The following is a 26,833-nucleotide window of genomic DNA, read 5'->3' as shown; positions in this document are numbered from 1 at the left end:
ATATTCATTATTTTCTAACCATACTGGTGATTCATGCATAAAATAACAATGAAAGTAACTTTCGTGTACTTGTTTTAAATCTTTTAAGTGTCCAAACTCAGCCTCATTATGCTAATATTCATGAGTAAGTAGTTTCTATTCACTAATATACAAATATATTTTATTTTATGCAAAGAGATCCCCATTTTGATAAGTCTAAACAAGACATCTACTCTGTACTCAAAGTTCAAAAAAAAAAAAAAATGGAAACATATAATTATATTTTAATGCATTTTAAATGACTGAATAGAAATTCTGAAACTAGCAATAAACTTTAAACACAGAAGCCTGAAAACAGATTTTATTTATTTAGACAGTGCACATTATTTTGTACAAAATAAATAACTCCTCTGAGATAACAATTTACAATATTTTTACAATTTCAATTTTTTTCTTGCTAGAGGGAAAAAATCATCTTTCCATCATTCTTAAACTAATTCAGGGACTCCAAATCAGTTTTCAGTTTACTTCTCACTTTGTGAATCTCTGATTCCAGCTGTTCCGCTAAGCACGACAGTTTTCCTTTCTGATGGCTTAATATGTCTATGCTATTTTCCAAATGTTTGTGCATCTCCACAAATCTTTTAACCTAAAATAAAATGACATGCTAATCAAGAGAAATGCATGTAACACAATTATAATTTATACATAGAGTAAACTGTTGATATCTTAAAACATTCCATAATAAGATTGAGGAGGAATGCTTTATCTCAGAAAGTAAATTATACTTACCATGAAATTATATTCTGTTTAATCCTTTATATAAGTGTAAGCAAACAAAGTTTGTGTATGAAGTATCTTCATGACTAGGCTACTTGTATATAGAAAGATTATTGCTTCACATCAATTGCCTTAGTATCTTATAATGCAAAGCGCACTTTCTTTTGAAAGTGCACATTGCTATGCATTAAGGAATGTCATACTCAGACTGGTTTTGATTTCAATGAACGTTTTGACGTTCACTGAAATCAAAACCATCTGGCCTAATCAGTGACAGCCAGAATCAGTAAGATACAAATGCTGAAGTAATGCAGAAGTCATGAAGATGCTTCATGCACAAACTTTGTTTGCTTACACCTGGATAAAGGATTAAATAAGAATATAATTCTTTGGTATGTATAAATTTAAAAATGATTTATCTCCTTTGGCATTAAGCATATTTATGAAGGCAATCATCAGTCCGCATTTGATCATCTTCAATGAACTGAAGACATTTAGAAAAGTACCAAATGGAAGTATGCAAGGAATATACCAAATCATACGGGTGGTTTATTGCATAAAGTGGAGAATTACAGACCAGAAAGTTTTATTAATATTACAGGAAAACCTTTTTCCTGTAATTAATATTACAGGAAAAAATCAATATGCACAATAATCAGTTAGCGCAATTCAGTTAAATGATACTATTTCCTGCTTTAAGCGAGTGATTAATCAGTTAACGTGATTTTTTTATGTAATGCAAAATTTCTTGTCGCTAATCTGCAGCAAGCAGCGGCACTTGTCAATGTAGCAGGCAGTGGCCAGCAACACTCGGCAGTTGACTCAAAGCTATCATCAAAGCACAGAGGCAAACTCTGTTCTCTTGCTCAATCACTTTTCTTTCATTTTGCTTTTATTTAGATACCTATAAGGTTTTATTATATTCAACCCCTGATATGGAAAAGAGAGACTGATAAAGAAAGCAGCAGTAATAAAAAGAGAAGAAAAGTAATTCCATTAGAGGAAAAGCTGGAAGTCATTAAGAGACATGAAAGTGGCACTTGTAATACACGACTGTGCGAGAACTGACATACAGCGAGTCTAAAGGTCGGACTATATTAAATAAGAGCGAAGAATACAAAGAACAGGGAAAAGTTGCTACTTCTTTAAGCATGCAGATCACCCAAAACAGAAGCCATTTAATTATCAAGATGGAACGTTCTATCACTCTGAATTGAGTGATAGAACGCTCCTTGTACTAAGAGAATATCTCTTAGTACAAGGAATATTCAGGCAAAAGCTCTCAATATTTTTACATCATTGAAAGAGACCAAATTTCAAGAGGAATGTGAAAGCTTTACTGCGAGTTCAGAATGGTTTAACCATTTTAAAAATGGAGCTGGACTGCATAACGTAAGAATAACTGGGAAATCTAATAGTACTGATAATGATTCTGTGGCCGAGTTTCCTGAAGAATTGCAAAGGATAATTCAGAAGGGTGATTATGACAATCGTCAAATATTCAATGGCTACGAAACTGGTTTCTTTTGGCAGCATATGGCAACAAAAACTTTCCTAGCTAAAACTGAAGCATCTCAACCAGGATACAAAGTATCTAAAGATCGTCTTATGCTTTATTGGGAGGCAATGCAGGAGACTTTAAACTCAAGCCTTCCCTTTCAGAACAGTTGAGCAAGAATGATCTCCTAGAAGAATAGCATGCATATGAAGAAGATAAGGAGTGTGAACAAGAAGAGAATGTTACAACTAAGAAGCTAACTGCAAAAGAACTTGAGCTAGTTTTCAATCACATTGAGCATGCTAAGGAAATTTTGTTTGTAATAGATGGTAACAAGTAAGAAATTTTGTTGATAGGAAAATATGTAGGAATAAGGTGATACTTCTTCAGAATTCTGCCTATAAGTTCTGAGATGCCTGAAATGTAAGGGACTGGAACTATGCAGTCTGTTGAAGAATCTTGAGGTGTTGAAACATAGGAGTCAATTATCTGTTGGATGATTATGGTTGTAACAATTAGATTCTATTAACTTTTTTTATAGTGAAAAGTTCTTGTTGTAAGGTTGATGGAGAGGAGCACACTTTATGTGCTCTATTAATTAAAGATAATCAGTCATAATCCTACGAATTCGCAAATTAAACAATTAAATAAGTTGCTTGATGAAGTTATCAGTTAGGATCAAAACTTCGTGGATAAATTGCACACTCATTTTGGAAGAACTCCTCGTCTATATGGCCTCCCAAAAATCCATAAAGAAGGCTATCCAGTAAGACCCATTGTGAATTGTACTGACTCTCCCACTTATCGAATTGCTAAATTTTTGTCATGTTCATTAACTGCCCTTACTGGACATTCTAGATCTTTCATCAAAAATTCGACACATTTTCTTGAAAAAATCAAAGATTTTTGATAAGAAAGTTTTGATATTGATTTGAACAAAGATGTTCAAATCAATATCAAAACTGACTTATCAGTCAGTTTTGATATTGTTTCACCTTTGGCTTTTTGAAACATCTGGAAGACACCTTGTTTACATCCAGTCATCCCCAACCCTCTCTTTGGTTTCGTTATGTCAATGATGTTTTTGCAATTTGGCCACATGCTAAAGAGGAACTTACCACATTTCTACAACAGATAAATAGCCTTCACCCACACATTCAGTTCACCATGGAAAAAGAAAAGTCTGGTAGTTTACCATTCTTGGCCATCATCCTTACATGCATATCCGCTGGTACTTTGTCTACAAGTGTGTATCGAAAACCTACTTTTACTGGCAGATACATTCATCAAAAGTCTGCTCATCACACCTTTCAAAAAATTGGCATTATCAAATCTTTAATTAATAGAGCACATAAAGTGTGCTCCTCTCCATCAACCTTAAACAAGAACTTTTCACTATAAAAAAAGTTAATAGAATCTAATGGTTACAACCCTAATCAGATCAAACAGATAATTGATCCTATGTTCCAACACCTCAAGACTCTTCAACATACCACAGAGTTCCAATCCCTTACATTTCAGGCATCTCAGAACCTATAGGCAGAATTTTGAAGAAGTATCATCTTATTCCCAAATATTTTCCTATCAACAAAATTTTTCACTTGTTACATCTACAAAAGACAAACTGTCACCTCTATCATTGGCTGGTGTTTACCAGACTCCATGTGAATGCAATTTATCCTATTTTGGACAAACAGGCCGTTCTCTATGACCAAATTAATATTTATTAATTTATTTATTTTTTTTTTTTTCAAACTTTCTAAGACTATTATTTGGACTACTATTTCAAAACTTTGAACTACTTTTTTTTTTTAACCTAGATGGTGCCCTATTAGGATTTAGTCTTGTGTTGCATGCTGCAATTACTTATACTAGCCCCACTGTTACACCGGATTGTGGCTGTCTTGCATTTGTAACAAACTTTGTGTGTTCTGAAGATGCTGGATATAATACCAGCGAAATATTGCCTTTTAAGTTAATAAATAGTTATTTTCTTATCCATCTGTGTTCATATCAATATTAAATCGATTACAACATGACTTACTCTAAGGACAATATCAAATACATAATTATTTTGGTTTTGATTTATAGTCTAAATACTTATACATACACAGACCAACTTCTTTACTAGTGGAAACAATGAGTGAGTTCCATTCTGATACTTCTGTTAACCATGTTCAACTAAATGAAAGCAATAAAAAGAACACTATTTACTCACTGAACTATAATTTCTGTTCACTGTAATCTAATACTCAAACAAGACTGTGTGTGTGTGTGTGTAGAGATGTGACATAGTTCAACTATTAGACTAGGTAAAGCATTCTGCATTAAAACTGCCTATTCAGTAATGAATTCTTCCAGAGAAATAATTGCATATAACTTTATGAAACTGTGATATGTGTTATGGCTTTGTTTCCTATATGGCACAAAGAACTGACTGCAATTCTACTGTCATGAAAGTGTTACATCATGAACAGTAATGTCCTCAGCACTAGCGAAAAATATATATTAATTCTCCGGCATTGTGCTATTTTGCTACTAGGTTTCATAGCACATGTAACATGCTAATAACAATCTGAGACTAACACACAAAAAAAAAGCAACATGCAATTTGGCAAAAGGAAAATTAACACACCAGGAAATTCAACTTATTATGAAGGCCATAAAAATATATAGCTCCTAGGAGCTAAGTTCACATTATGGGTAAATATCAAGAATAGTGATCGGAGCTTGCTCCACCTTAGACGAGTTGCCTCAGCTTGCACTACCTTTAGGGTCAGTTGCTGTAGTATCCAGGTATTTGCTTACGCTTGGAATCGCCAAACTTTATATAGTTTCTACTATATTCGGCATGAAACTCTTTGAGTTTCTTATTCGGCTAAGAAACGATATGGGATGTAATATCCATTAACTTAAGCAAGTCATATGTCGCCGAATTGAAGCCTTTGGCTCTTCATATATCTAATAATGCAATATACTTTTTAAAATAAACGTTCATTTATTGATGAACCATTTGGATGCAACACACATCGATTACTATCATTGTAACAGTCATGCAAAACCCATTACTGCCATGGAAGCGTATCTATCACATCACACTATTACCAATGAGCCTCCATAGTTTAGCTGGTTTCAACGATGCATTTGGTTGGAAAAATTGGGGTTTGAATATATCTAGGATGTGAAGAAACTTTATCATGATGAGTTATCTGGTCTCATATGGAAGAAAAATGCAAATCTCTGGGTTTTTCCTCCTGGAAACTTGGGATTTTCATCCTGCAAAATACATAAACTGGGCATTAGAACACACGCAATTAACAGACATAACACACTAGCCTCATAGCATGAGTTGCTGTGGTTGTAAATACAAATCAACTAATCCCAGCATTACCACTCTTAAACAAAACAATTTTATTAATCATAAGAGAAAGATATAGGGAGAGCTTTAAAAACCAGCTATATGATTATATTCTTTAATCTTTAAGACATATACACTGCATGGAAAGGAGTCAATGGACACCATAGTGTAAGGAACAAACAGCCATAGCACCCACCTTAATAAGATGTAGGATCTCCTTTCTCTGCAATGACTGCAGCAATGTTACTAGCTTTCCACAAGAATATGATAGCGACTGTTGGGAACTTTGGACCATTCTTCCTGTAGGCAAGCAATGAGGTCTTGGGCTATTGTGGAATGTCAGGCGAGGCCAAGGGACATTCATCCCACAGATGTTCAACAGGGCTGAGATCAGGGCTCTATGAAGGCCACTCAAGTATGGTTTCGTTCATGTCCACAACCCACGCAGTTACAGCAGCAGCCTTATGACAGTGCAATGTCTTGCTGAACAAGACAATGGTCAGTTCTGTAGAAATGCCACAAAGTAGGAAGCATTGCATTGTCCAGAATGTTCAGATACCTCTCAGAGTTCAACATTCGTGGCCACCACACAGATCCATGGCCAAACCAGGACACACAGGACCATCCATCTGCTCAGCAGAGGGTGTAGCATGATTATCACTCCATAACACAGCTTTCCAAGTTTCCATATGCTCTTTGCAGCAATGAAGACAACACTGCATGTTGATTTGGGTAATGTGGAGCATGCATGTTGCTTTCCTACCATGGAAATCCATGTTGTTAGTCTCGATGCTGAATATTTTTGTGCAGATGCGTGTTCCAGTCAATGCCTAGAACTCCACATTCAATGTGCCGGCCAACGAATGGCGATTTTTACGTTTTTTTTTAATGACTCCTATGGTCATGTTCAGCGAGTGTGGTGGGTCGTCCACTGAGGGTAGCACTTGCAGTTGACTCCCTGCACTTCCATCTCAGTATGGTATCACTGGTTGTTGACCTGGGATGGCCCAATTTGTCAACAATTTGCTGAACAGATAGCCCTGCAACATGGTATCGTATCACAACACCGCTTTCAAACTCCATCAGTACCCTTCTCACTGCTATTTCAACGAACACGGTTACACTGACTTGGGAGCATCATATTCCTCCAATTTATACTGGCCAAACACATGACTCATTACATGGCATGATGCATCTTGTCCATGGGATGAGGATGTGTGCTGACTTCTTTCCAAGCAGTATATAAATATGTCTAAAAAGAGGGATCTATTAGAAACAGCTATAGCTTTTAAATACTAAAATAAAATAAGTTTTGGGGGAAACCTATATAGGGATCTATTAGAAACAGCTATACTTTTAAATACTAAAATAAAATAATTTTTTTGAGAAACCTTTTGATATGCCTTTTCTGGATTTATCCAGTCTTCTCCATTCATTTGAATATTTTCACTATCTTCAGAAGGGCTGGAGAGATGTCTGGTCACATCTAAGACAAAAAAAAATATAAAAAAGATATTTTTAATGATGTGTAATGTTTATTAAGAAAATTACAAAAAAAAATTTAGCATACTGCACTTTAATTTAAAAACATTATTAAATATATTAAAGTACATACAAATCAACGTAACTGATTAAAGAGATGAATATCAGTAACCAAGATATGACTGACATTTCTTATTAAATTTCTTTAAAATTACTTGCATCTAATTTTAAACATGTTACAAATAATATATGAATCCCCCTTAATCTACCACTATAGTCATATTATTATAAAATGTAATGATTAAAACAAGACCTCTCGTTAACAATCCTGTGCTGACCTCTATATATAATCTTTGTTTCGCCAAACGAATCCTGTTTCTAACTTGCTAATGATTTCTTTCTCATCATCTTAATATTCTCAGGTCTGCAGCTAATGCAAACTAAAGATCATTCCCGAATAACCTCATGATAAACACTTTCACCTCATCAAAATCACTTGAACTACCACCCCTTAAACTCAAAATTAGTGGTGCAATTTATTTGCCATTATCAGAAACACACCATTTTATTATAATCTTTTTTCATCTCCTTTTTTAAAAACGCCATACTCAATTTCAAGTGATTTATTTTTTGACTACTTTTGTTTCCTTTAACGAATAGTTTTTATATAGAATTCTTCTTGTGCAATTAATATTATGCATTGTTACACATACTTGGAGGTCGCTTAAGGGTCAAAGCCAAATAACTGGTAGGAGACCTCCATATCACCTTTCAGGAATGTGGAGAGCCGACTGGGGCTTCTGACAATGTCCAATCCTCACCTTCATGTGGTGCGCCCTGTTAGTAGGTATCTACTTGGCTGAATGAATAAGGATGGGCTGGCAATATGGGACTTAGCCAACCAAATTGTACTCTCTATTGGATTAAACTATAAATGCATATGATGGTACAACATGATGAGATTTCATGCTGGCTGGAACGTCGCCCAGTTAATCCTACCAAGCATATAGGAACATTTTGGGGAAATATGGAGAAAAGAGCAAAGCTAATAATAATGGTAAGTATTTACTGGACTTCTTCTGCTCAGGATGTGGATTAGTCATTACTAAAACCATGTTTCAACATAAAGATGTGCATAAGTTCACATGGAGAGAAGACACAAAAAATAAGAAAAGCCTCATTGGCTATGTCATCACTGATGGTGATATCTTCATGTTCGTACAAGAGTGTACAGAGGATTTGAAATTGGGAGTGACCATTACTAAGTACTAAGCAGGATAAAAATGGATATCACATTGAAAAGAACAGTATGTAAGAAACTTTTAAAAAGAATTAAGGTTGAGCAGCTTTTATAAGTAAATTGTAGACTTGACTATACAAACATTATTGAAGAAAAAATTAAACAAATTGAAAACAAGAACCAAACCTTGCAGTCTCAGTGGCAAACTCTGAAGAAGACAGACTGATTCAGCTAAGGAGGTATGTGATGAAGCTCTGCACAAATAGAAAAATAAAAACACCATGGTGGACACAATTAAAGAAGCAGTCCTGGGGAAAAAAAAAAAAGGAAAGCATACCAAAAGTTCCTAGCAAATAAGTGAGCAGATGCCCTAAAACAATACAGAGAAAAATGTAAGAGAGAGCCAAGGTATGTGTACAAATAGCTAAACAAGTCATAAGAAGACTTGGGTAAGAATATTGAAAATAAATATATATTTATTTTCAATATATCAAGATCAGATTTTCACTTCAAGACAAATAAAAGAAATTGTGGGAATATCACAAGGATTTTTACTAAGTTTTGTAGATCTGGAAAAGGCATACAACAAGGTGCCTAGAGCAGTGATTTTCAACCTTTTTCATAATATGGCACACCTAGACTAATTATTAAAATTCTGCAGCACACTAAAAATATATTCTTTTAATTTTTTCGATGATATGGCAAAAAATAAGTATAATTTTGATTGATTTACACATACAAGATATTAATAATAGTAATTACTTATCCATTTTGCTCCAAAAAAAAATGTAAACTATATTTTTGACATTTTGAGTAAGGAAAACAATACTCAAAATTATTTTTTTTAATTTTTATTGAGTTTTCAAATGAATATTAAATGTATTAAATAATATACATACTTGCAGTTAATTTTAATAAGATATTTGAGCTTGATGTTGTTTCAGAATGTCTTTTGTGTGAGGTCGAATTTTAGATAGACATACTCTTAAATCATCTTCCAAGGCTTCCAGCCACGATCTATTTTTGTTCTTAATAATATTCATTGTGGAAAAGCTTGATTTGCACAAATATGACATGGAGAATGGAAGAAGTACTTCTATTGCTTTTTTGGTAATATTGGGAAATTCACTTCTTAGAGATAACCAAAACGAAGTACTATCTATTGTTGAATGTTTTAGTTTTAAACCTCTGTCATTTCTTATATCAGTTAATTTGTCCTCTTCTGTAATCTTTAAATTTCACAATTTCTGATTCTTCCTTCCCAAAGCATTAGTTTTTCCTTCAATGCGTTAATTTTGTCAGTGGAAGTGAGAATGTTTTCACAGTCACCCTGCATACGTTTATTAAGTGTATTTAAAGATTGAAATAAATAAGCAAGAAATGCAACCTTAGTGCACCAAAGCTCATCACTAAGAAAATCTAATAACTCAGATTGTTGAGTTGTCAAAAAATTAGAATTGCCTCCTTTAGTTCATAAAATCTTGATAAAACTCATCCAAGAGAACCATCTCACTTCTGTAGGTATTAACAACTGCATGTAGGAAGCTTCCATTGAGGAGAATAGTGCTGCAAACAATCTCGGTTGTAACGGCCCAGCTTTTATATAATTGACAATTTTGATAGTCTCGTCTAGTACTTTTTTAAGCTCAGCTAATGATTTTGACGCTAGTACTTCTTTGTGGAGAAAACAATGTGTAAAAGATAATTCTAGGATTCTTATTTTGTGCTAGTGTAACAAATCCTTTTACATTTCCTGACATCGAGCATGCACCATCCGTGCAAACTGATGCAAGGATCCCAAGACAAGTTATGGCAATTAAAGTAATTATCAACAACATGAAAATATTTTGACCCTTCGTTGTTTCCAGGAGTGGTCGACAAAATAAAAACTGTTTTATAATATCTTCCTTATAAATAAATCTACTGAAGGCTAGAAGTTGAGCTTCTAGCCTTCAGTAGATTTATTCGTCCTTCAGTTGGACGAATCAACCAGTTACATCGGTTGATTCATCCAACTGAATAGCAAACATACCTGCTTCTTTAATATGAGATACCACTTGCAACTCAACATCTTTGGCCAAATCCTGAATACGTCCATAAATGGTGTTATCTGACATAGGCATTTTTAAAATCTCCTTTTCATATTCGTCGCCAAACATGATAACAATTTTACAGCATGCTGGCAGAATTACAGAAAAATCTCACATAATTGCAATTATGTGAGATTTCATTTTTTTAGCAACAATTTCTGCGATTGCGTAACTGGCTTCTTGGGCTTTTTCGGACACAGTTACAAATTTAGTCCATCTTTTTGCTTGAATAGTTTTATCCGGTACAAGTCTTTTAAAATATTCAACCAGTTTTTTGCTCAAGTGAGAATGTTTAGATTGTAAATGTCTTTTTAATTTACTTGGAACCATAGCATTGTTTGCTAATTTTTTTGCCACAAACTACGCATGTAGGACGTGGTGGATCTTCTTGACAGGAAATAAAGCCAAATGACAAATAATTTTCATCGTAATGGTGAACGTTAGTTAGTTTTTAATTTAGTTTTAGGAGAACAGTACTAGATGTGGTATCAGCTGCTGAAGTGCTGGGCAAAACTAGCTTCACTTTCTTCATTGTTTCAAATTTTTGTTTTTTTTATTACAAATTTATACATGTTAAAGGAATACTACTGGATAAAATTAACTGAATGAAAAAAAAAAAAGAAAGAAATTAAAGAACTCTTACTGGTTACCTTAAAAATAAGAGAATTAAATGAAGTTATTTGTGAACATGTCTGCGCAGTTAGCTTAGTGGCTGTGCACTTTGCAACCATATGCCTGGGGAAGGAGTGTCCTAGGTTCGATTCCCGTTGGTGACATGAGGAGCTAAAGGATCTTCCTCAGCCATAGCCAAATTAGTTGGTCTTGGGTGTGGACAGTAGGGTTCCCCCCCCCAGTTTATCCTGGGGTTTTTCATCCCACAAAACAGGCAAACTGGCCTTGAGAACTCAACAGTACAGACATAGGGCTGACCACCTTATCCTGTGAATGGTTTTAAGGTCCAATTATTAATTAACCCTCGACACCGCAAGGTAAAAGAGAGAAAAGAAATAAGATTTGTGACCACACTTATCAAAAGATTAAAACTAATTAGCACACAATTTTAAACTGATTCAGGTGCGGATAGAAGACCAGACACTAATAAATAAATGTGCAAATTACGACATTATTTTTTTCAATTAATTTGTTTTCACAAATCTCGTGGCACACCTAAAGACTTCTCGCGCCACACCCATTGAAAATCGCTGGCCTAGAGATAAGCTTTTCAAAAGACTACATATATATAGGGGTGAATGGAACATTATAGACAATACACAGTCCATATTTAAGTTGTCAGTCAGCAGTCAGAATTAAAGGAAATACAAGAAGATGGTTTGATTTAAAATCAGGGGTAAGACAAGGATGCAATTATCTTCACTCTTATTCATCATCTATATGGATAACATTATAAAAGAAAGTGGCATTAAGCCTGACATTAGAACTACATATGTCAAACTTAGCTCTTTGCTTTATACTGATGATGATGTACTCCTAACATCTAGTGCAAGTCTATAAGATTCACTAACTAAATTGAATAACAAATTTGGCATTTTCATGCCAAATTTGTTATTCAATTTTTGTTATTCAATTAGACAAAATGATCAAACTATGAAAATAGGCAGGAGCAGAGATAATTTCGGCTTCATTCTGAATGGAGATCCTTTAGAACAAGGGATAATTTCTAAAATATTTCAGCTATTTAGGCACAGTTTTTAGTGAAGATGGCAAGTTAAATCTGGAAAAAGACAATAGAATAACAAAGCTTATTCATATAGAATAAGAGAAATTAGCCAAAACACCAATCTAGCAGTATACAAGACAGTGTTTAAACCAGTTTTAAGTTACGGATCTTAGAATTGGATTAGAAATAAAGCACTTGATAAGACTAGAGACCAGAGATATGAGGGTTCTGAGAAAAATTACGACAGTGAACTGATGGCAGAATCATATTAAAAATGAAGACATTACAAAGGAACTTGACATTAATAGCATTCAAGAATATGTAAGCAGAACTAATCTAAGGTGGTGTGGCCACTCAAACAGAATAGGTGAGGAAAGGTTAGTAAAGCAAGAGTTTGATGCCAAGATGGTAGGAAAGAAACCCAGAGGAAGATCAATGTCTATGTGGGTTGATTCGGTCAGAAGTGCCTTAGATGCACAAAATGTTAGATATTACAATATTGGAATGCTCAAAAGTCAAGATTGATTTGGAGGAAAATTAATGATAACGTAAACTTAATCATGTAGTTCTGTCATAGTAACCTGAATATCCCTTGAGGGGTACATATCAGGAAATCGATGAAGTAAATGTAAAAAAGGACAAAGAGCACAGTCATTGTGGATGTTTTTTAGTATGGCATTCCAATGTTTTGTAGATGTGGAGAGTTGGCACCTGATGAAAGCAGATCTAGAACTTTTGGAATGTTCCTTTGCTAGCCTTATTAGTCCTTTCACCTTTTAAAGTTAATAAGGCACTTACTCACACTCATACTCAATCTGATGAACGGACAGTGAAAAAGTTCTAGATCCATTTCACTGAGCCTCAAACCCATCAGTCATCTTCTCTTTCCTCAATCTATTTATGATTTCTAGTTATTTTCAAAATATCACAATACCAGGCCAGCAAGCAGCCAGCATAATCCTTACAGAATGAAAGCCTTCATCTCTCATTCCACCCCAAATTCCTGACCACTATTCAAATCTTGGTACTCAAACAAGTGTGTAATGCAGTCAGAAAGACAAATTTAGCATATACCAAAAGGTGGATTAAAAGTAAAACTTCCAACATTATACAGCCTGAATGAAATGAAGCTCACAAGTGCAAAAAACTATCATTAAATCCAAATCAGGTTTTTGAAAGGAACAAATGCCCAATGAAAGTAGCCTATCTGGTTCCTCACCAAAGCCAATGGTAAGGGACCAGAACTTTTGCCCATCCATTTTTTCACCACTTTGATATCCAGATGATACTACAGTAATATCACCCAATGACAAAGTTGACCTATTGGCATCACTCCTCTCAGAATGAAAGCCTTCATCTCTCATTCCACCCAAAATTCCTGACCACTATTCAAATCTTGGCACTCAAACAAGTGTGTAATGCAGTCAATACAGTCTGAATTTCCCAATTCCTGCAGTGATGACCAAGGCAAAGTTCCCTCATTTCATCAAGAACTGTTCACTCTATGCCATTGTTGGATCCTAGTTCTTCTTAATCTTTACCTTGGATCCGACATGTTGATCACTATGATGTTCTTAAACAATTGATAAGTTGTAAGTTGATTTCTAATTCAAATATAGAGAAAATTTATATTTAAAGACTGCGCCACTCTATATCTGAATTAGTTCAAGAATTGAAGAAAAATCAACCTTCAACTATTTCTCCTTAAAATATATACTGGCCGAGTATATTTGACTTAATTTACCTGCATTGGTTCGAATATTTTATGAATGGTGCAGTAAAAGAGATTCAGGCAAAATACAACTTTAGATAAACAAAAACAAACATTTAATTTTAAAATCACAAATTATACACTTAAAATCAAAATACTAAATAAGTTATTATAAACACTTCAGCCTTTCTGATAATAAAGTCATGCAAACTCAGACAATGGTAATTCTGTTATCTGTAATACAGTCTTCTCACAGTTCTTTAAGTTCTAAATACAATAAAATCGCAGTAACACCACTTTACAAGCAACCATCTTTAAATTTACACTTCAGCTAATTTCCGAAATAGTTACTGTTAGTATAGGGAAATTCTAGGATGAAACTCACACACTTCTCTGTATAGGAATATTAATCCACGCGTATTAATGGTTGGAATAATCTTACCGATAATCTTCTATCTTCATCTGCTTATACATTTACACCTTTTACAACTGTAAAACAAATAGCAGTATGCAGCTTTACAAATGGCAGTATGGTGTGAGATAGAGGTGAATAGAATCAAATACTTGGTGGGATGTTGTTATAGACCTGGTAATGTGGATGGTGGTGATAGTGAAATGTATAGTCAAATAAGCCAAGCAAATAAGAAAAGGGTGATCATTATGGGTGATTTTAATTATGGCAATATAGACTGGAATGAAGATATAGCAACTGGAAGTAAAGAAAATGAGTTTCTCGAGTTTTTGAGGGATAACTACCTCAGACAGTATGTAACAGAGGGCACAAGAGGATTAAGGGTCTTGGATTTGGTCATCTCATCAGAGGATGTAATTATCAATGAGGTATCAAATCATCCACCAATTGGTGAAAGTGACCATGAGGTGATTACTTGGGTGGTTGCCAGCAGTGCAAGGACCCCAGTGAAAAAAGGGTATATGTGGAACTACAAGGGGGGTGATTATGAAGAGCTCAGGAGACAGCTTGCAGGTGTAGCATGGAATGAGGAGTTAGCTGGAAAAGAGATCAATGCAGCTTGGGGGATTTTCAAAAAATATTTAGTGGATGCAATGTCTAAATATATACCACGGGTGAGAAGGTTAAATAAGTTAGGTGTGAGATGGATGAATAAAGAGATTAAGCATGCAATACAGAGAAAAAGGGCATTGTGGAGGCAGCATAAGAGAAGTGGAAGTAACTAATTTCATGAGTTCTACAAAGACCAGGCAAGGAGATTGACTTGGTTGGTGAGAGTAGCTAAAGAGAGGTATGAACAGCAGTTAGCTAATGAAGCTAAAAAGAATCCTAGGGAGTTCTTTCGATATGTAGCCAGCAAAAGAAAGAATGATTATGGAAGGATGACATTGATTGGAGGAAATGGTATAAAGACAGCTGTTGCAGAATGTGTGGTGGAGATACTTAATGAACAGTTCATAAAGATCTTTCAATCTTGTGAATGTGACTTCATGGAGAGATTAAGAGCAGTTGATGATGGGGAGGAGAGACTGACTGTAAGTGAGGAAGAGGTGTTTGGGGAGTTGAGTAAACTAGATGTAAATAAGGCTGTGGGACTTGATAATATATCACCGCGTATTCTGAAGGAATGTGCCAGAGAGTTGACACCTGCCTTGACATATTTTTTTAATACGAGTCTTGCACTTGGTCAAATCCCTAAAGAGTGGAAGGAGGGCAAGATTGTGCCACTTCATAAAGGAGGTGATCGAACTCAAGCATCAAACTATAGGCCTATCTGTGTGTCAGGTGTTGTGGTTAAGTTGTTGGAGAAGCTTGTGAGAACTAGGATCCAGAGTTGGGTTGACAACAATGGTATAATCTTTGATGGACAGCATGGATTTGCTAAAGGGAGGTCGTGTTTTAGTAATCTACTTACTTATTACAATAAAGTGACTGCTTCCTTGGACAGAGGAGAAGGATACACAGTAATATATTTGGATTTTGCAAAAGCTTTTGATAGAGTACCTCATGATAAGTTGACAGTCAAACTAGAGCAGATGGGGTTGGATATTAGATTAGTGCATTGGATTGGAGACTGGCTATCTGATAGGTATCAACAAGTTGTGTATGGGGGTGCAATATCCAGGAAAAGGAAAGTCACTAGTGGAGTGCCTCAGGGATCTGTTTTAGGGCCATTACTATTTAACTTGTATATTAATGATATTGGCAAAGATTTGGATGGAGATATTCAGTTGTTTGCAGATGATGCAAAGTTGGGACGAACCATAAAGAGTAGTGAAGATGTTGTGGTCTTGCAAGAAGACTTGAATAAATTGAGTGATTGGGCAAGCAAATGGGGATGTGAGTTCAATGTTACAAAATGTAAGGTTTTAAAATTTGGAAAACAAAGATGGGATGCAGAATTTATGCTTGGTGAGAATATATTGTTGGAAGTAGAGGAAATAAGAGATCTGGGAGTGATAGTGGATAAGGATCTAAAATTTAGGGGACACATCGCCAAAATTGTGAAGACAACACAAAGACTTCTGGGAATGATGAGGAGGACACTGACGTGTAGAAGTAGGGAGATTCTTGTTCCATTGTATAAGGCTTTGATTAGGCCACACATGGACTATTGTGCCCAGATTTGGTCACCTGGTTTTCAGAAGGATGAAGAGATGTTGGAAAGGGTCCAAAGGCGACTGACTAAGGTAGTTTCTGACCTCTGGAATGTCGAGTATGAGGAAAGATTGAAAAGATGTAATTTGCAGAGTCTAGTGGAGAGAAGGAAGAGGGGAGATATGATAGAGACCTACAAGTTGGTAAGGGGTTGTTATAGGATCAATGGTGGAGAAGTTCTACAGAGAATAGTGGGAGATCAGGGGAGAACCAGAGGTCATGCCTGGAAACTGTATAAAGAGGGTGTGAGTAGGGGAGTGAGAGGCAGGTTTTTTTCATGCAGAGTTGTGAATGATTGGAATGCCTTGCCTGAGAGTGTGGTGTCTGCAAGGAGTTTGAATGTGTTTAAGACCCGGTATGATGAGATGTGTGTGAGATAAAAGGACCTCCTAGATGAGTCTTTGACTCCATGAGGTCTTGTTTAATAATAATAATAATAATAAAACACTTTAAACAGTAAACGGCACTCATTAAATAAATTCTTCTAAGAAATAACTGAATTAATCATCCGTCACAATACACATAAACAAACGTTGTTGCATAAAGTACTACTGATCACTTATGAAATAGGGCAATACACAATAATTCCTTAACTTTAGGTTTTATATGCACAGTTGTTCATTCCTCCGGCATTCGATTAATTCCTTAGGCACTATAATTCTAAGCACAGCTAATGGTAAACTTCAATTTTTACAGCCTCTTCTATTCTAGTAACTCTGTGCTTTATTTCAAGATTCTGTGTGACCTTGACAGGTCGGCCCTGAAATTAAATCTCAACTCAAATATCGCTAGTCTATTTAGTAGTCACTCAGCTGTCTTCCGTAGCTATAATTGTTATTCTACAACTTATTAGTTAACCGCCTCTCGACTAGTAGACCTTATTTAGCTGCTTGAGTGACTTGCCGACTCGCTATTAACGTACTGTGATTTCCGAATGCTGAATGCTCTGATTCCAACCTAATGCCACTCTCTCTCTTATAAATCTCTAATGCTTTTAATTTTCCAGCGTTCCTCGCTTTTTATATCAGTTTTTCCCGCCTAAATTCTTCTCGTGATCTCTTTAACTAATTCCTTTTTAGTAAACTTTCAGCTTTCTTCCCACGTTCTGTTCCAAAAAACATGCTCGTTCACTTACATACGTTTCCATGACAACCAAACAAAATATAATAAAATTGACGTATTGCATAACATTAAACTTTCACAAACAGGAATAAATAAGGAATATTTATATTTCAATTAATGCGCAGTTAATTTATCAGATACAAATTCCTATAATATTGACATAACAATAAATAAAATAACTTATTAATATTTAATACAGTCTTTTCATTATTAATACATATATCTTTGATTAAATAATTAAATATTAGACAAAATTAAGGTAGTTATATGAATATTAAATTTTAAAATAAGTTATATACATTAAATAATATTTACAAATGTAGCCATTGTGATGGAAGATCATGTTGGATTCTGAACCAAATAATAATTACTCTAATCTCTACATAATCAGAATCCAACACCATCCCTATTATTCCACCAGAAAGAAACCCGGAGAATCCTGAATAACTCAGATACAAATAAAGCATTTGATCTTGATGGTATACCCCTCCACACTGCAATAAAAACTAGTGCTCTGGAACTAACACCCATATTATTTTGCCTCTTCGTCTATTTCACTAAACTGGCATCTACCCTACTACATGGAAAATAATCCTACATACAGCAAATTCCAAAATGTCAACCAAAAACCTCCATCAATTGTTCCCACTTTAGTTTCAAAAACCAGGAAATGGCCATTAATAACAAACTTCTTCACCACCTGGAAGCAAACCAGCTTAGTGGCCAGCAATGATTTTTACCATTCTTAATCCATAGCTGATTAAGCCTATACTACTTAACTTTGGAATCAAGTCATTGAAAGGTCTGGAAAATTCTAATCAGGTAGTTGCTCTTAACATTTCTAAGGCATTTGATTGGATCTAGAATAGAAGTTTGCCCAGCAAACTAACTATGATCTGCTTCTACTCTGAAATTGGGTTGCCAGCTTCCTATCCGGTCACTCACTACATATTGTAGATGGTTTCCTATCCAGATTTTTACACTGCAGGACTATTCCAGGATGCTGTACTTTCACCCACTCTCTTACTCCTGTACATAAATAACCTACTGTTATTGACTTCAAATCCCATCAATAACTTTGCTGATGACAATACATTCCATTCCTCTTTTCATTTCAAAAAGTAGTGTGCATTTATTAGAAGCTTCAAGATTAATCATAACTGGTGCCCCAAGCCCTGATCTCCTTGTTATACTTCAGTGAGTTAAGAACAACCTTATAAACCTCCATGCTAGTGAAACTCAATCCTGTCTAATTTCTCTCAAGAAAGTTCTTGCATTACTTCCCCTAACTAATACCCACATATCCAAATATGATCAGATTTCCCCTTCTTAGGTTGACTTACACCTCCAGCCTTTCTGGTGCAAATACATCTCATCCATAGCTTCTGCAGCCATCAAAGAACTGTGCGCTTTTTTTGCACAAGGCACTACTTCTCATCCATACAACAGCTAACACTGTATAAATCCCAAATCTGTCAAACTATGAAATATTGCTCACATATTTGGAAGATGCAACCAAAATTCTGTCTAAAATTGCTTGATAGTATTCAGAAGAGGGCAATATGGTTAATTGATAAATCCTCCATAACAGACATTGCTTTTGCCTTATGGACAATACCTGAACTAACCACTATCCTTCTTCCAAATCCATACAAACAAGAGGTGGCTGCTGGTCAACACCCATTTACAGTCTGGCTCCAAACTTATTCAATCAACTTCTTTCTCCTCTTTCATTCCATCTACCTCTGTTCTTGAATATCTTGGAATATCTTTCCTCAATCTATCTTCCCCAGAGACTAAAACCTCCAGCTGTTAAAAAAAAAAACATTAACAAGTTCCTCTTTTTTTTCCCCTTTTCCTCACACACAGCCATGATGTGCTATAGCTCTTCTGACTTTCTTTGTATAAGCAGCATCAATAAGCATGGAACAATCAAGAGAAAATGCTATCGATGTGCAATACAAAATACAAGGAAGAAGGATAACAAGCATAATAAAGAAAGATAAACCAGATTATGAGATGAAATTAGCTGAGAGAGCAAAATGAAATCACAAAGAGTTCACTGATATGTTAAGAAAGAATGTTTATGGAAGATAACTTTAAATTAGTACTGATAGTAGGGAGGTGACAGAAGCAGACAAAACAGTTTATTTACTGAGTGATGATATATAATATATAATCCAGGTGAAAGTAATGGAGTGATAGATGTAACTGTAACTGATGGAAGATTATAGGATTAGGTAGGATATTAGCATGTGTATTAACATAATTTGCAAGAGACTTAGCAGTACCAATGACCAGGCTATTCTAGTCTCAGCTCTGGTAAGGTAACAAGGGAGTAGAAAGAGGACAAAACAGTTCCACTGCATAGCAGAGACCCCATCACAGAAGTAATACTACAGACTAATAAGCATCCCTGGAATAGTGGTAAAGGTATTTAAGAAGGTGGTCAAAGGTAAAATTCAGGAATGGGTAGACAGGAATACAGTACTCTATAGGGACAACATGATTTTGTGAATGATAGATCATGCCTTAGTAATATACTTACTTTAACAGTGATTCGGATAAAGGGAAAGTTTAGGCTGGACTTCGGTGAACTTTGCAAAGGCTCTAATAGGATAGCACATGGGACATTTGAAGGATTTTTTTTTTAATATATATTTATCCCATACACTGGTCGAAAGACCTATAACCACATCACTGCCATGTGTTGGGGCGTGCATATGAGGACTGAGATAGAAATTTTTTTTTTTTTTTTTTTTTGAAGAGCTGCAGGTTGTAGTTGTTTAGGAATATTCTGTGAGAAAGGCTGTTCCAGTGGATAGAATAAAAGAGAAAAAGCAGGTTTCAGTGTGCAGAACCTGCTTTTCAGTAAAGTAAAATTTGCAACTGCACAGTAAAAGGATGCTGTTGCTCTTGATGGTTGCCAATTCCATGGTTACTGGAGCAGTGACCATGGAAATATCTCTAGAATAGAGAGTGTGCTGAAACACTGCATCTGTGAGATAGAAGTTGAAGTTAATCTGTAAGAGAGGGTCACCTATGAGCCTAATTACTTGCCTCTGGACATCAAGGATTTTAAGGACCGTTTTAAATGCACTACCCCAAAAGCTGGTTGGGTGTAAAATAGCATCATGAACAAATGAGAATGCCTAGTTTTTTGGATGTTGAGGAAGCTATTGAAATGATGTGATTATGCCAGGAGAAACTGGATGTATACATTAATCTAAGCAGAGAGAGATCTCATCTGCTGGTATTTATATATCATTGAAGGTAAAAGGCAGATCAGCTGAGATCTCTTTCGCAAAAAAAAAAAAAAAGGCAAGACTGTGTTTTGGTGGCACTGAATATGACAAGGTTGTATTCACCCCCATTGAAGGATAATATGTAGATCAATGTTTAAAGCACTGGTTGTAGGTGATCTTGTAGCCTGAGACGTCAGAGTACTGCATGATTTGTCAAATGAGTGAGACAGATGGAGAGTACTATCGTCTACAAAGCTATGAACAGGATTAGTGGGGATTGTGAGTAGGTCATTTATGAAAAGGAGAAAGAGAGTTAGATGATAGGACAGAACCTCGAGGCATTTCAGCATTGATGGTGAAAATCAAGGAGAGGGAACCATTTACCATGACTTTAACCACACTTGACATATATATAGGCCTATAATTTAATGCTTGAATTCTGTCACCTCCCTTATGAAGCAGTACAATTTTGCCTTCTTTCTACTCCTTTGGAACTTGACCCAGTGCATGACTCATTAAACAAATATGTCAAAGCAGATGTCAACTCACTGGCACATTCCTTCAAAATACTTGGCGATATATTATCAAATTTCACAACCTTATTAACATCGAGTTTGCTCAATTCCCCATATACCCCTTGCTTACTAACAGTCAGTCTCTCCTCCTCCTCATTATCAACTGCTCTCAAACTCTCCATGATGCCACATTTACAAAAATGAAAAACCTTTATGAACCGCTCATTAAATATCACAACTATATCCTCTGCAGCATTTGTTCTTATACCATTTTTCTGTCATCTTTCCATAATCATTCTTTTTTTTTTTTGCTGGCTACATACAGAAAGAACTCCTGAGGATTCTTTTTGGCTTCAATTCAACTTTTGCTATTCTTAACAAACAAGTCACCCTCCTTGCCTGTTCTTTGTAATCCTCATGGAATTGATTATTAACGTTGCTCTTATGCTGCCTCCATAATGACTTTTCCTATCGCGTGATTAATCTCTTCATTCATCCATTTCACACTCACCTTTTTTAACCTTCTGATCTTTGGAATACATTTAGACATGGCTTCTACTAGATAGTTCTTGACTATCACCCAAGCTGCATTGTTCTCCTTTCCAGTCAACTCCACATTCCATGTTACACCTGCAAGCTGTCTCCTGAGCATCTCATAATCAGCCTTATAGTTCCACATATATCCTTTCCTCACAGAGGTCCTCACACTGCTGACAACCACCCAGGTAATCACTTCATGATCACTCTCACCAACTGGAGGGTGATTTGACACCTCATTTATAATAACATTCTCTGATGAGATGATCAAATCCAAGACCCCTCAATCCTCATGTTCCTGTTACATACTGCATGAGGTAGTTGTCCCTGAAAAACTCAAGAAATTAATTTTCTTTGTTTCCAGTTTTACTTTACTTCCAGTTGCTATCTCATCATACCAGTCTATATTGCCATAATTAAAATTGCCCATAACGATCACCTTTTTCTTAATGTGGATGGTAGTGACCATCAAATGGTCACTACCATCCACAAGACCAGGTCTATAACAACATCCAACTAAGCATTTCATTCTATTCACCTCTATCTCACACCGTGCTGCCGCAAAACCACTGGCACTATTTCCCTCTTGCATCTCCATCTTGTATGGACATAATTCTCTATCATCAATAGTACTTCCCCTCCCTTTTACCTTTTCTATCTTCACATAACAAATCATACCCTTCCATCTCAATTCCTGTCAGGATGTCATCCTCATCAAACCATGTCTCAGTTATTCAAACAATTCTTGGGTTAACACTATATTAATGCAACCATTTCATTTACCTTGTTTCTTATACTTCTAGGATTTATATACAAACATAACAGCTCATTCCTGGATGTACAGCAAGTTTCACTGATACCACTTATTAGATGTGGCTTCTCCATACTCAACTCGAAACATTTCTTTTTCTCCTTACTCACCATATAATCTTCTTCAAATACAATTATCTTCCCTTGATCCCAGGTCATCCCCTTCCCTTTTTTGTCTACACACACACACACACACACACACACACACACACACACACACACACATATAGTCACATCCTCTTGGAGCATCAACCTTTCTCATGCTGTGTTCCCCTGTCCAACCTGAACCTCCCCATTTCCCTGTTTATCTTGCACACTTGTGCTCTCATTCTCTATATATTGATGCTACCCACTTCTATTCATAAAAACCACTTCAACCTCTCCTTTCTTACCGCTGTTTCACATAGCTTCTTACTTGATCAGATTCATTCACTGCATTCATTTCTCTATCTTCCAGCAGCAGTCTCTCCAGATGACTCACATCAAAACCATTCAAATACAGTCCATCACTCTTACACAGTTCAATTCATCCTTCAAACTCATTTCACACTTTTCATTTCACTCATTTTATCATTGTCATACCTGGGCAACATGACTACCTTTCCTATCACACTATTATCTTTTATCCTTCACAACCTCCCGATATCCAGTCTTATGTGTTCCTTGTTCCCAGTCAAGTCATTTGTCCCTATTACCACTTTTGCTCTATTACCCTATTCCTATTACAACCCTTTTGCTCGCTTACTCCTCATATCCAATTCCTCAATCATTCTATTCATTTTACCTCCAGGAAAACAAACCATGTGCATCTTCTCTTTCACCACACCTCTAATAATCGAATTCCCATGCAATACCACTCGTGGGTCTTTCATATCGATATAATCTGTTTTCATCATTTTCACTCCTCCATACATATAGTTCGCCCACAGATTAGAGACCCTTCAACACTTCTGCGCATGTCAACAGAAGGAGAATCCATTCCGATAATAGGGTAATCAGTCCATATTGTGGAATGAGTTGTTTATTATTACACGTCGGAAAATTAACTTCTCTTTTATGATCATTGTAGTTAACTATGTTCTTCTATAACAGTTGGAAAATTTTACCGATAAAGCACATGATTTCGCGTGTTGGCGACCAATTCATACGTCCTTCATTTCTTTCTCCCCTTCAGCATGAATCGACTATTCTTGGCAAGTTTCCAAGTGGAGATCTCTAAAGTGGGCATACTATATCTTGAATTCTCTTAATTTCACAATACATCCATTTCATATCTTGCCTTATCTTGATCAACTCAGCTTTCAAATCTTTCATCACATTTTCACTCTCATTCATTCTCTCAATTTTATTGTAGCCATACGCTTATTCGCCATCAACATCGCTCGCCACCTTACCTTTAATTGCACTCTGTTTTTCAACTTCCACTACATTCGTATCTATTTCGTGGTCTGATGAACTTAACATCGATTGTTAAGTTCATCAGACCACTCATTCACTTTTTTCAAAACTTTTTTACCATTTTTTTACACAAAGAACAGGCAAATTCTAGAGGGACTAGAAGTGAGAGAGCTAGAGCTGTTTGAAATGGTGCAGTGGATGTATGTTGATAAGACTATGGGAATAGATGTGATATATCCATGTATTTTTACAGAATGCTGACAAAAAGTTGGCTGTATCCTTGATCTATTTGTGCAGCAAATCTCAAGAAAAGCTCCTCCTTCCAATATGGAAAGTAAAACCACTACACAAAAATCATGCTAGGAGAACAGTTTCTGCATATATTCAAGTAAGGGAGACATTAGTAATAGAATACAATACCCAGTTATTTATTATCATCACAGACTCACTCTGTTCACACTACCCAGCATGTGTTTCATAATAGGTAGTGTGAACTTGTATCAATCATCACTCTCCAAATGAAAAATCGAGTCCTGATACTCTGTTCACCATGCTGCTACTCAGTTTCAAAGGATGACCCATTGTTTTTTCCAAACCTTAACTATACACTGGAAAATTTCTTCTGCATCAATCCTATGAAACTCTTTTGGTAATTTATACATTTCTATCATATCCCTCTTCTTGTCAAACAAAATCCTACAACCTCCAAACCTTTAATCTGTCCTCACAAGGGCATTCTGCAGACACCTCTTCAAGAAAATCTGTCACTAGTCTGGATCCACTCCACCACTTATCACTCCAAGAAACCGAAGCAGCCAAATCTGAGCACAGTAAGCAAGCTAGATGTGGCCTTATCAAAACCTTATTGCTGCTTCTTCAATAACTTAACAATCCTGTGAGCTATTTTAGCCAGTTCTACAATATTATTATCAACATTTGACCTCCATGGAGTCAGAGACTCATCGTGGGAGATACTCACTATTGCATACAATGCTCATCCAACTGCGTCTTAAACTGATTCAATGTATCCACATCCAAAACACACTCAGGCAATGCATTCCACTCACCAACCATCCTCCATACAAAGAACCTGCTTCTCACTCCTTTGCTCACACCCTCCTTAAACAGTTTACAGCAATGGCCTTGTTCTACTCCCCTCTCCCATTCCATGAATAATCTCTTCCATGTCTCCCTGATAACAACCCCTGACCAACTTATATGTCTCAATCATATCCCCCCCTTCCTCCTATTCACGAGGCTCTACAACTTACATTCTCTCAATCTGTCCTCGTACTCCACATTCCAAAGACCACTGACTACCTTTGTGAATCTTCTGAACCCTTTCAAACATATCCTCGTCACCATGAAAACCTGGCAACCAAATCTGTGCACAATAATCCATATGAGGAATGATCTAGGCCTTATACAATGGAATCATAACCTCTCTATTTCCGCATGTCAGGGTTCTCAACATCATTGTAATTATTCGATGTGATGTCTTCACAACTTGCGCAATGTGGCCCCTGAATTTCAGATCCTTGTCCACCATCATGCCTAGATCTCTCATCTCCTCTACTTCTGTTAAAGTTTCCCCACCAAGTGTTATACTTTGCATCCCATCGTTGCTTACTAAATCTCAAAACCTTACACTTGGCAACAATGAACTGACAGTTCCGCTAACCTGCCAATTCATGTAATCTATTCAAGTCCTCTTGTAAGGCATTAACATCAGCCTGACTGTGCATTGTTCTCCCCAGTTTTGCATCATCCGCAAACAGCTGGATATCACTAGTTAAAGCCGATCCAATATCATTAAATACAAATTGAACAACAATGGCCCAATAACTGACCCCTGTGGCACACCAGTGGTGACTTTTCTCTTTTGAGATACTGCACCCCCATACACAACTTTCTGATATCTATCTGACAGCCAGTCACTGATCCAACTCAGAAGTCTGTTATCCAATCCTATCTGTTTCAATTTATTTAAGAGCTTGTCATGTGGCAGTCTATCAAAAGCCTTTGCAAAATCCAAGTTCACCATTGTATATGCATCTCCTCTGTCCAAGATATTTGTTATCTTGTTATAGTACATAAGTTAGTGAAACACGATCTCCCCTTAACAAACCCATGCTGATAACCACAGAGAATACTGCTGTTATCAACCCATTTCTGTATCGTACTTCTCACCAATCTCTCTATCACAGCTCCAGATATACAGTCCGGCCAATAATTTGAAGCTACAGTCTTATCACAGCCTTTGTGCAGTGGAACAACTTTATTCTCCTTCCACTCCATTGGAACCTGTGTGCTGTTGCAAAACTCTTATTAAACAGGCATGCCAATGCTACTGCCAGTTCCCTGAAACATTCCCTTATGTGTGTGGTGATATGTCATCAAATCCTATCGTCTTATTAACATCAAGGTTATTTATTTCCTCAAATACCTCCTGCTCACTCACAATTAAGCTATCCTCTCCTATGTCCTCTACACTTAAGTTCCTCATGATTCCACCCTGATCAGGATGAAACATGCTTATAAACTGATCAATGAATACCTCAACAATGTCTTCTGCAGCAGTTACCATTCTACCCCTTTCATCCCTTAACTTCATCTTTCCATGATCATTCTTCCTTCCACTCGCCATATATCTAAAAAACTCTCTAGGGTTTTTCTTAGCCTGATTTGCCAATTTCTACTTATACTCTACTTTTGTTTTCCTTACTAACCGAGTCACTCTCCTGGCTTGTTCTTTATATTC

At 36.1% G+C, this 26,833-nt stretch overlaps 1 protein-coding gene across 1 annotated transcript in view; it reads right to left on the bottom strand.

Annotated features, from left to right (window-relative positions):
* Positions 1-324: 324 nt before the first annotated feature.
* LOC150103968 (UPF0449 protein C19orf25 homolog) overlaps positions 325-26,833 on the bottom strand; it is a 32,716-nt gene continuing 6,207 nt past the window's right edge. Inside the window, exons 2-3 of the mRNA XM_090397000.1 lie at positions 7,007-7,101; positions 325-628 (exon numbers count right to left, since the gene is read on the bottom strand). Coding sequence (XP_090253126.1) covers positions 473-628; positions 7,007-7,101 — 251 coding nt within the window. The 3' untranslated portion in view covers positions 325-472. The remainder of the gene's footprint in view (positions 629-7,006; positions 7,102-26,833) is intronic.

This window comes from Typopeltis vanoorti, chromosome 8, assembly GCF_054136105.1.
Source record: "Typopeltis vanoorti isolate ZY-2024b chromosome 8, IOZ_Tvanoo_1.0, whole genome shotgun sequence".
NCBI classification, from domain to species: Eukaryota; Metazoa; Arthropoda; class Arachnida; order Uropygi; family Thelyphonidae; genus Typopeltis; species Typopeltis vanoorti.
The sequence above is the reverse complement of the archived record's forward strand: the minus strand, read 5'-3'. Positions and strand labels throughout refer to the sequence as shown.